Source organism: Nematolebias whitei, chromosome 20 (genome assembly GCF_014905685.2).
Source record: "Nematolebias whitei isolate Nwh7 chromosome 20, NemWhi1, whole genome shotgun sequence".
Taxonomy (NCBI): Eukaryota; Metazoa; Chordata; class Actinopteri; order Cyprinodontiformes; family Rivulidae; genus Nematolebias; species Nematolebias whitei.
In genome coordinates, this window is record NC_056517.1 from 13845947 (window position 1) to 13857424 (window position 11478).

Below are 11478 nucleotides of genomic sequence, written 5' to 3' on the forward strand. Positions count from 1 at the left end.
TGTTTCTGTTTCTCTTTTCTGTTTTGATCTTATTTAAAGCACTTTGTGGTTTATCTTCATGGTTCAGTTTGAATGTGAGAGTTTAGCTCTAACCTCCTGAGACCTGCAGGGCCCTCACTCCTCATATGAGGACACTGGTTTTTATAGAAAGCTGACATTGTGTTTTTAGAGTGATTGGGACCTTCTGACACCAATTTGCAAAGAAAATAATAAAATGCAAAAATAAAACCTGCTGTCCTCACGTGAGGACATCATTTTTTCCACCTAAAGCCACTTCCTGTACCATGACAGAGTCCAGTTATTTCACTTGTAGATCCCCAGGTGGAGAACAAGAAGCTGCACAAAACAAAAGCTCAGACTTTTATCACAAGATGCTGTTTACTCCACTGAACCCAGAAACAAACTCTCTTGACTGAATCTCGTCAGAAAGTTTAGAGGTGTTTTAAACCCACGTCCACACCAAAACTGTCCCTTCAGTGGACCCAGCAGGGTGCGGGACCCCCGTGGACCCAGATGGGTGCGGGACCCCCGTGGACCCAGCTGTGTGCGGGACCCTCGTGGACCCAGCTGTGTGCGGGACCCCCGTGGACCCTGCTGGGTGCGGGGCCCCCAGTGGACCCAGCAGGGTGCGGGACCCCCCGTGGACCCAGCTGTGTGCAGGACCCCCGTGGACCCTGCTGGGTGCGGGACCCCCGTGGACCCAGCTGGGTGCGGGACCCCCGTGGACCCAGATGGGTGCGGGACCCCAGTGGACCCAGCAGGGTGCGGGACCCCCGTGGACCCTGCTGTGTGCGGGACCCTCGTGGACCCAGCAGGGTGTGGGACCCCCGTGGACCCAGCAGGGTGTGGGACCCCCGTGGACCCTGCTGGGTGCGGGACAGCTCGGGAACATTCCTGCTCCTGCTCCGACATGTGTCTCTGGGCTCGGACTGTCAGCTGAGCAGCTGCTCAGAACTTTATGTAAAGTGAGTCAACACGCGCACTCAGCCCAGCCCTGCCGCTGGATCCGGGGCTTCTGCTCCCAGGAAACAACACGCACACACACGCACACACAGAGTTGTGTCGGGTCTTCAGCTGGGCTTTTTGAGTTTTACCTTCGCGCACTCACACCCACGCGCGCACCGGGGATGGTCCTGGAGGTCTCTGGATGTACTAACGCTGCGCAGGAGCCATGAAGGTGACGGTGTGTTTCGGGAGGACGCGCGTGGTCGTTCCGTGCGGAGATGGGACGTTGAAAGTCCACAATCTGATCGAACAAGCCGCCATGAGGTACAGGAAGGCCATTGGAAAGGTAAGACCCTTCCTGGTTCACACGCCAACACACGCTCGTGCGTTTAGAGCTCCGAGCCGCGCGTTGGAGCCGCAACATGGCTCCAGGAGCCAGGGGTGCGCATAGAGTCCGAACCGCTGGACACCCCTGGGCCCCCAGGGGGAGGACTCTGTTAAATAAGATTGTAAAGATGTTTGCACTTCTTTCACTAACGATCTGCAGACGTGTGCACCGCCTGCTTGTTTGCTCTGTTTGGCTGTTTGTAAAAGCGATAAAGAGTAAAGAAGACAGACAGGTTTGAAATAACCCGCTCTGTCAAAATGTTTGTGTGGAAAAACTACAACAGCAACTCCCCAGGACATAACCCCGACACTCCAAGCTTAGTCATAACTCATTCTGTTTGTTGTAAATTACAGCCACATTCAGAGAAAGTTTTGTGGAATATTCAGTCCCATATTCTTGTCATGCACTGACCCTTTGTTTACACACTGAAAAATCAGGATAATATTTTGCTGTAAAAATAATAATTATTAATAAAGGCCTAGAATTCGGAATGCATATCACCTGCGGGGGTTTTAAACTACAACTTGTGACTGTTCTGGTCAAACCTTAAAACGTGCAATCTCATAACACACTCAGAACATGTGTTATGGATCACTCTCAGCTACTAACACATCCGTATTTAGCTCAATGTCTGTAAAATAGGTTATTTGAAGAATTGGTATTTTACCAGACCAAACAGAATCCTGAATCTAGTCCTGAAGTATTTTGGTTAATAACATTTTTTGATTTTATCATAACCTTCATGCCTGAATCTGCATTTGAGTCACCTCCTGAATCTGAACCTGACAGAGTACAAAAAGTTTGAATCAAAAATGGGCTACATAGGTTTTAGAATATCAAAATATGGATTTATTAAAATATATAATCTAAATGTTCCCAGAAGTCCAATATAAACATTTCTATACCTTCTAAAGGAAGCAGAGATGAAGTAGTCGTTCTAAAGAGCACTTCCTCCCGAGAGATTCAACGGTAATCACATTGCTCCTCTTCTTACCAGACCTTTGTGATTGTCCTTGTTTCAGCAGAATGAAGGCGACTGATCCATTGATCCACGCATTGTAGAAGTAGAGGTGCCCTTTCTCTCAGGGGGATGCTTGGATTTAGGCACATGCTTCAGTGTCATCTGTAAAGACCTGTGGACTTCATGAAAATGAATCACTAATCAGTCACTTTAAGTTTTATAATAATACATGTCCAGCAGCTGATTGCATCATGTTCTCCCATCATTTGTAAAGTTGTAAAGAGGATTTTTTTGTTGTTGTGCAATCTGAAATCACATCCAATGACTTGAAGATACTTCACATTTTTAATTTGTAATTGACCCCAAATAATTTAAATTTTATTCCTTATTACATCCTGCTCCTCCACATCGAGAGGAGCCAGTTAAGGTGGTTCAAGCATCTGGTAAGGATGCTTCCTGGGCGCCTCCCTAGGGAGGTGCTTTGGGCATGTCAGACTGGGAGGAGACCCCGGAGAAGACTCAGGACACGCTGGAGAGATTATGTCTCTCGGTTGGGCTGGGAACATCTTGGGGTCCTCCCAGAAGAGCTGGAAGAGGTGGCTGTAGAAAGAGGTGTACGGAACTCTCTGCTCAAGCTGCTGCCCCCGAGGCCCAACTTCATAACAAGTGGAAGATGATGGATGAACAGATGGATGGATGGATGAATCCTTAATAGACAATTAACTGAGAAACTGTTCATTTTGGAAAAAGTAACTGGAGTCTACCACATATTTAAGGCCTCTTCACACTGGATGATGACCCAGCTACAAAGTCAAAAAAACATCCAGATCACGGATGGTCATTGCAGGGTCTTGATGAGGTTCTCAGTGGTTTAGTTGTACCACAGGCACATTTACTTGTATAGTCTAGGTTTAGGATCATGGTGGCAGTGTATCAGGGTCTTTCTGGATGAAGTTTGGTGGAGTGTATTGACAGTGTGTCTATGGCATGAGGCATGCACACATAAAAAAAACTAGATCATCAACAATCTGAAACAAGACTGAGCACACTGGCCTCAGGCCTTAGCTATGATCTTATCATCACTGGTGTTGTGCCAGCTTGGTGTGATCCTCTAGCATGTAGCTGCGTCTTAACGCAGTCGCAGAAAGTCATGCCAGGGCGGGCACTGGGTGTTTCACAATTGTGTGTTATCATGAGAAAGTTCGACTGTCATTTTCAGTTTTATGAGGACACAACAAAGTGTCTTGGGGATGTGGTGGATATCGGGGAACAACCTATTTGAAATAAACTAAAAGAGTAAGTGCATTTGAAAAATGTTCAAAATGTTCCTTATCCAGCTACGTTCTAAAGCTTTGTTCACTCTGGACAATGACCCTCCTATGATAACGTTGGCCTACACTTACCTATTGGAATATGGCTGGATTGTAGACAATCTGAACTACCTTCACCCAGAGTTGTTTCTTTGTGAACAAATCCATTCCACTTGATTAATAGGAGAATACTCAAACCGCTAAAAGTCCACTCCGGGTTTTCCTGGTTATCTCCAACAACTCACCACACCACTTGCAGTGTTTCTCCGAGGTCACTTGGCTTGGCAGGACGCTCATCTCTTTGGGTTTTTTTTTTTTTTTTTTGACTTTTCAGGAGGTGGAGAGTGAGACATCACTGTGTTGCATGCTAGCTTAGAGCTATGTTAGTGTTGGCAGTTGTTGACGGGGGTGGGGTGGGGGGTGTTAGGATGCGTGAGAGAAGTGAAGCTTGCTCTATTCATACAAGGAGAGCTATTGGTCAGGCTACTTATTGTTGTGCCATGCTCTCTAAAATAGTTATTAAATCAAGTGTTTACTTATGTAGGTAAACTTATATGTTTAACAACCCATTAAAATACACCAGAATGCAGGAAATGGCATCTACTTTATTCAAAATTTTCTGGGGGAGGACCCACATGATGGTACATGGATATGTTGCCACCATGCTAACCCAATCTCAGCCACTCTCCACCCAGGACCGTGATATGCTATGACAATTAACAAACTCAACCTTTTTTATAAAAGTTTTGTGCATGCTCAAAACCATTCTTCACATATAACAGAGCACCCCCTTAAATCCTTAATCTATCTCATAACCTTGCCACAACCATCCACATAGTAGGATAGGTAGATGTTGTCCAGCATAAACAGGGCTATTTTATTTATTGATTAATTCAGTTTAGTTTATTTATATAGCACTAATTCACAACAAAGTTGTTTCAGGGCACTTTACAGAAACATTCACAAACATAGAAAAGCCAATAAGTTAAGTTCTCTATCTAAGGACGCCAGCAGACTCGTTGAATCTTCACTTTGTTGCAGTCTCCCACCCCGAGCAAACACAAAGGAGACAGTGGAAAGGAAAAACTCCCTTTTAAAAAGAAAAAACCTCCAGCAGAACCAGGACAAGGGGCCATCTGCTTTGGCTGGCTGGTTTGAGAGGACAGGAAGGAGAAACAGACAAGCACAGAATGACAGGTCCAGGTGTAGGTGCAGGTGTACCCCCTACTGGAAGAAATACAAACAAGTTCTGCTTCCCAATCTGCTTTTTGAACCTCTAGGAACCGTAAGTAAACCTGCAGTCTGAGCGCAAAGTGCTCTGTTAGGAAATATGGAACAATAATATCTGTAATATAAGATGGAGCTAGGTTGTTGAGAGCTTTGTAGGTTAGAAGTAAGAGCTTGAATTCTAATCTGAGTTTGACAGGGAGCCAATGGAGAGAAGCTAAAACTGTAGAGATATGATCTTTTCTATCAACTCATTTAAACTCTGGCAGCAGCATTTTGGATCAGCTGAAGACGTTTTAAAGAAGTTTGCGGACACCCAGATATTAAACATTAGCAATAATCCAGTCTAGACATGACAAATGTATGAACCAGTTTTTTCTGCATCATTTTTGGACAAGATATTTCTAATCTTAGTGATATTACGCAGGTGGAGGAAAGCGGTGTTGGTAACATTTTTAATATGGGAGTTAAAAAAATGAACTTTCATTTAACCAGGCAAATTCCATTGAGATCACAGATCTCTTTTGCTTAGGAGGCCTGGGCCTGAAGGCAGCTTAGCATGCATGTTTTTGGACTGTAGGAGGAAAGTGAGTACCCAGAGATAACCCACTCGAGGAGAACATGGAAACTCCACACAGGAAGACCCCAGACCCAAACTGGGGATTGAACCCAGGACATGATTTCTTTGAGGCAACAATGCTAACCACTAATCCATCATACTGCCCTAATGTAATGGGTGTCTTGTCCCAGACTTAAAATTCCCACAGCCATATGTAGTTTTGACAGAAATGGAAACATAAAAAGGAGCCAGGTGGCATATTCAACTAGTGGTTTTATACAACTGTTACTGAACAAAGAACATTGATGGTTGTAACAATCATTTTTTTTATGTAGTATGTAGCTTATGCTGTCTTTAGTTGCCTCTGTGAGAGATTAATCAGAGCAAACCTGCTCCCTACAGTTCAGCATCTGTAGCTAAACTCAGTCAGCAAGAGTAGCATGCTGTGTTGGTGTACCTGATCTTCCCTCGGGGACCCATCATGCTTTTGTCATGGTCTCACTGGGGCCAGACGGAGGACACCCTGCTCCTTGTCAAGCACCATTACCTTCAGAGACAGTCTGGTGTACAGAATGCACAATCACAGCAGATTAGTGCTAAATTGCCTCTCATCCTATCTTAAATTTCTTAGAGCTGTTGTCTTTAGCACTCAGCCACTACAGTAATAACCATGAGTTTAGCTTTTAATAATTTTTTTTTTTTGTCCCCTGCACAGGAATAATATAAAGACATTAATTTAGCTGTGTTGTCACTTAAAAGACTTCATGAATGGGGCCAGCAGACTACGTATGTGCGTACCTCTGCGTATGGATGTACGCGGCAGTATACTGGGGGCTTAAGGCATGAACTCGTCTTTTCAAAGTGCAGTTTAGCCGTCTTACAGGTCACACAGTCAACAAACAAAAACTCAAACATTAACTCACCCGGATCCATTTTTCATGGTTTTAATTGTGTGAAGAGCTTCATTTTAAATTCCTTTGTTCTCACAGTTATTTGACCCAAAGAAAGACTACAGCCGTTAAAGCACATACTTGCCCTTTTTTCCTGTCAGAATTCTCCAAATATAGACCAGGTGACATGTCAGAACAGAGTCGAGCTGTACGATATACAGACAAGTTTGTAGGGGAATGCACAGTGAGTATGGAAGCTTGTAATTGACATATCACATTCTGATGCAATAATGTGTTTGGACGCATGGTGTGTGTACATGTTGAGAATGACTCTCAGCCACTACCATACCAAACATTAGTTTAACATCTTTAAGTCTGACTGAGTTCAAGTTGTTTTTGTTTTATTTATTCAGATGTACATCCAGTGATAGCTTTTGACTGTGGGAGACAATGAATTAAAGGTTGCAGTAAAATGCAATTTGGACTGTGGGACTAAACTGTGATAAAGAGCCACCCAAACATGGGGAGAACATGCAAAATACACACAGAAAGACCCCAGGTCCAACCAGGAGCTTGAACTTCTTGCTATGAAACAACAGTACAAATATAGATCACAGATATTTCACACAACTTAAAGCTCATTACTGCAAGTGTTATCCAGCTGTGAAAATAAGATCATTTCATTGGATGCAGCTAGGGCTTTAACAGACTACTTGAGTAATCGACACGTCGATTCCTAGGACATCTACTGAGTTTTTAAATTTCACGTCGAGTATTCGCAGTGATGTCATTACGTCGCAGTTACGTCATTGTGTCAAGTGGCACGTGATCCGCACCAGGCTACTAGTAGGAGCTAGAAAATGGATTCCTCCCAGCAGATGGATGGAGCAGAGCAGGCCCAGTCTTGGCAAACAGGTAGAAATGTATCAATAGTATGGAAATATTTCACTAAAGATTAATCTTCTGGTTCAACTACCATAAGGAAACAGAAAATGAATCAACTTCCTGACTGTTTGGAGCTTGTTGCAAATCAGTGTTATACCATATTCTGTGACCACCATATATTGTGACCATAGGGGGCGGTGTTGCATGCACTGTTGCAGGTCACAGAATATGGTGTAACACCGGGTCTAATCGACCGAACTAGAACCAGCTTCCTTCTGACCTTGTTTCACAAACTAAAAGCAAAAATTATTAATCTCTAAACCTATAAAAAAAACCTATAAACATATTAATCTCTAAAACTAAACCTAATGCGCACCACCGCGGTGGTGCGGGGTGGTCGTCCGCCCCACTGTTTTTAGTTTCGTATTTTACGTGCCGCACGTTTCTTACACTTTTGGTTTTCCTGTGACTTATTTGCAGTATGATAAATGGTAGGAGCATAATATACGCTCCCAATGTTTTGTTGGTCTTTTTTTTTTTTTGTAAATAATAAATTATGTTTTTTTTTGCGGTTTTATTTTTTATCTATTTTTTTTTTTTTTGCATCTTTAGATCCTATGATGTCATCAACTACTCGAGTTCTACTCGAGTTTTGTTATGTTAATGTCGAGTTTTAAAATTATGTTGTCGTTCAACCCCTAGATGCAGCAAAGATATTCTGATTAGAGGTGATTCAGAACTCACACAGCCCTTAAAGCATTAAAGACGTGTGTTCAGTTTTCTGCAGAGCTCTGAGCTACCAGCTGAAGTCACAAAAGCTAGTTTCGTCTTCTTAATCAAAGTTCATAAGTTAGGAGTCACTCGGACTTCAGCCAGCAGCAAAATAAATCAGTCAACATAGGAAAACATTCCTCCTGGAGCGGAATGACAAAAGACAACAATCTGAACAAATTCATATTGTTATTAACAACCAAGAGATGTTGATTGTACATCTTTGAAGAAGGGATTTATTTATTTATTTAAAAACAAGATTAATCAGGTTTAAGCTACAGGCATTGGAGCTAGAAAAAAAACGATCAAAATTCTTTTAACATAAATGTTGATTATAAACTCAATATTACATAAATTCAATATCCAAAACAAGAAAAATGCTTAAAATTGTGAATGTAAAAATCGTTTTGGAGAATTCTTTTAAGTTGTATGGCTTATTAAAAAATCAACATACATTTGTACAGACCTCACTAATTAATTTCATGAAGTTTTGGTGAATCTGCAATGTTTAGGTCTGAGTAGGTTTGAGCAGATTATTAAAATGCTCCAATCTCAAACATTTCACATTATTTTATGGAAATGATATTTCATAAATCTGCTGTCAGTTTTTCATTACATAGTTGTTTTCTTGGAATTCTGCAGTTATTTCAACTACAAATAGCTCTTAAAGGAGTGAGCGGTAGCATTTTTTGTAAAATCTGAAGGCACATCAATCTGCCTCAATATCTTCAGCATACAGAAGTCCTTTGGATGAAGGACGAAACATCTCAGAAAAACAAAAACCGTGTAGATGACCTGACTGAACATTGTTGGATTTTACCCAGATAATGGAGCATGAACTTTGGCATCAGCATACCGTTTTATCACAGTCACAGTTTTGTATTTTCAGCCCTTGTTTGTACTTTTTTTTTTTTTTTTTTTTACATATACTTCTTCCATCAACAAAGTCAATGCTCAGTAATCCAGGTATACAATCCAACAATTTTCAGTCTGGTCATCTGGACAATTTCTTTTTTTTGTGCTGAAATGTTTCACCTTCCATCCAGAAGGCTTCATCAGTCAAGAAAACACACAACACAAAACTGATTCTTCCCCCAACAGTTTACTCCAAAGTGGAACAAACCACTGGGCCGGCACCGGAGGAGGGGGTGTGCCAAAGACACTATCTTAGCACCAACATAACTGGTTTGTTCCACTTTGGAGTAAGCTGTTGGGGGAAGAATCAGTTTTGTGTTGTGTGTTTCCTGGACTAATGAAGCCTTCTGGATGGAAGGTGAAACGTTTCGGCACAAAAAAAAAAACAAAAAAAAAAAGAAACTGTCCAGATGACCTGACTGAAAATTGTTGGACTTCATCCTTCAATTCATCCATTATCTTCATCTTGTTCCGAAGCCAGTTCGCGGAGGCAGCAGCAGATTTAGCTGAGAGACCCAGACATCTTTTTCCCCAGCCATGTCTTCCAACTCCTCTGGGAGGATTCCAAGGCATTCCCAGGCCAACTGAGAGACATAGTCTTTCCAGCATGTCCTGTGTCTTCCCCAGGGTCTCCTCCCAGTCGGATATGCCCAAAGCACCTCCCTAGGGAGGCACCCAGGGAGCATCCTTACCAGATGCCCGAACCACCTCAACTGGCTCTTCTCAATGTGGAGGAACTACTCCAAGTCTCACCCGGATAACTGAACTTCTCACCCTATTTCTAAGGGAGAGTCCAGCCACCCTGTGGAAGAAACTCATTTCAACTGCCTGTATCCACAATCTCATTCTTTTGGTCACTATCCAGAGTTCATGACCATAGGTGAGGGTAGGAACGTAGACAGACCGGTAAACAGAGAGCATTGCCTTACAGCTCAGTTCCATCTTCACCACAATGGACCGGTACAGAATCTGCAATATTGCAGATGCTGCACCAATCTGTCTGTCAATCTCAAGATCCTTACTTCCCTCACTCGTGAACAAAACCCTGAGATGCTTGAACTCTTCCACTTGAGGCAGAACCTCGACCCGAAGAGAGCAATCCACCCTTTTCAGATTGAGAACCATGGCCTCAGATTTGGAGGTGCTGATTCTCATCCCAGCTGCTTCATACTAAGCTGCAAACCACTCCAATGAGAGCTGAAGATCACGGCACAATAATGCCAACATGACTACATCATCTGCAAAGAGCAGAGATGGAATCCTGAGGCCACAGAACCGAAATCCTTTCACCCCCTTTCTGCACCAAGAAATTCTGTCCATAAAAGTTATGAACAGAATCGGTGACAACGGACAGCCCTGACGGAGACCAAGTCCCACCCTGCAGGGGTCCGACTTGCACCTTTTGTATAGAGACCGAACAGCCCGTAATAGCGGGCCCCCAATCCCATACTCATGGAGCACTCCCCACAGTGTACTCCAAGGAACACAGTCAAATGCCTTCTCCAAGTCCACAAAACACGTGTCCAAAACAAATGGCCGCAAATCAGAGGACATGACTACAAAGTCAATCATCAATCTATGAACCTAGTGCATCCTGGTGCCACGTGCACTTATGGACACCCTTATGTTCAAATATGGTGTTTGTGATGGACGAACTTTGACTAGCACAGAAGTCCAACAACAGAACACAGTTTGAGTTCGGATCAGAGAGGCCGTTCTTCCCAATCACGTCCCTCCAGGTCACAATATTGTTACCCATGTGGGCATTGAAGTCCCCCAGCAGAATAAAGGAGTCCCCAGCTGGCGCACCTTCTAGCACCCCCGCCCAGGACTCCAAGAAGGCTGGATACTCTGAATTGTCATTTGGCGCATAAGCACAAACAACAGGCAGAGCCTGTCCCCCACACAAAGGTGCAGGGAAGCTAACTTCTCATCTACCAGGGAAAGCTCCAACACACAGGCACCAAGTCGGGGGTAAAAGTAGACCCACACCAGCTTGGCGCCTCTTACCATGGGCTACTCCAGAGTGGAATAAGGTCCAGCCCCTCTCAAGGAGATTGGTTCCAGAGACCATGCTGTGCATCGAGGTGAGCCCAGCTGTATCTAGTCAGTATCTCTCAACCTCATGCACAAGCTCAGGCTCCTTCCCCACCAGAGAGGTCATCCATGTCCCAAGAGCCAGCTTTAGTAATCCAGGGTCAGGGTCAGAGTGCCAAGGTCCCCGCCTTTGGCCACTGCCCGTAGCGTCATGCGCCCGACTCATATGGCCCCTCCTGCAGGTGGTGGGCCCACAGGAAGGCAAACCCATGTTACTCATTCGGCTGAGCCCAACCAGGCCCCATGGATAGAGACCCGGTCAGCAGGCGCTCGCCGATGAGCCCCTCCCCTAGGTGTGGCTCCAGGTTGGGGCCCTGGTAACGCATGTCCGGGCAAGGGACACTGAGTTCCTTGATTTGTTTTGTCCATACAAGTCTTCTGAATCACTCTTTGGCTGGCCTGTCACCTAGAACCAATCTGCCTTGGGAGACCGTACCAGGGCCTAGCCAGCATAGCTTCTAGGATCATTCAGGTGCACAAACTCCTACACCATGATGAGGTGGTGATTCAAGGAGGAGATACGTATACTT

The 11478-nt window shown here is 44.1% G+C and overlaps 1 protein-coding gene across 1 annotated transcript in view; it reads left to right on the plus strand.

Annotated features, from left to right (window-relative positions):
• Positions 1–1014: 1014 nt before the first annotated feature.
• LOC119426845 (partitioning defective 3 homolog) overlaps positions 1015–11478 on the plus strand; it is a gene marked incomplete in the record, with an annotated part of 408661 nt that continues 398197 nt past the window's right edge. The window contains 1 exon segment of the mRNA XM_037694428.1: positions 1015–1291. Coding sequence (XP_037550356.1) covers positions 1172–1291 — 120 coding nt within the window.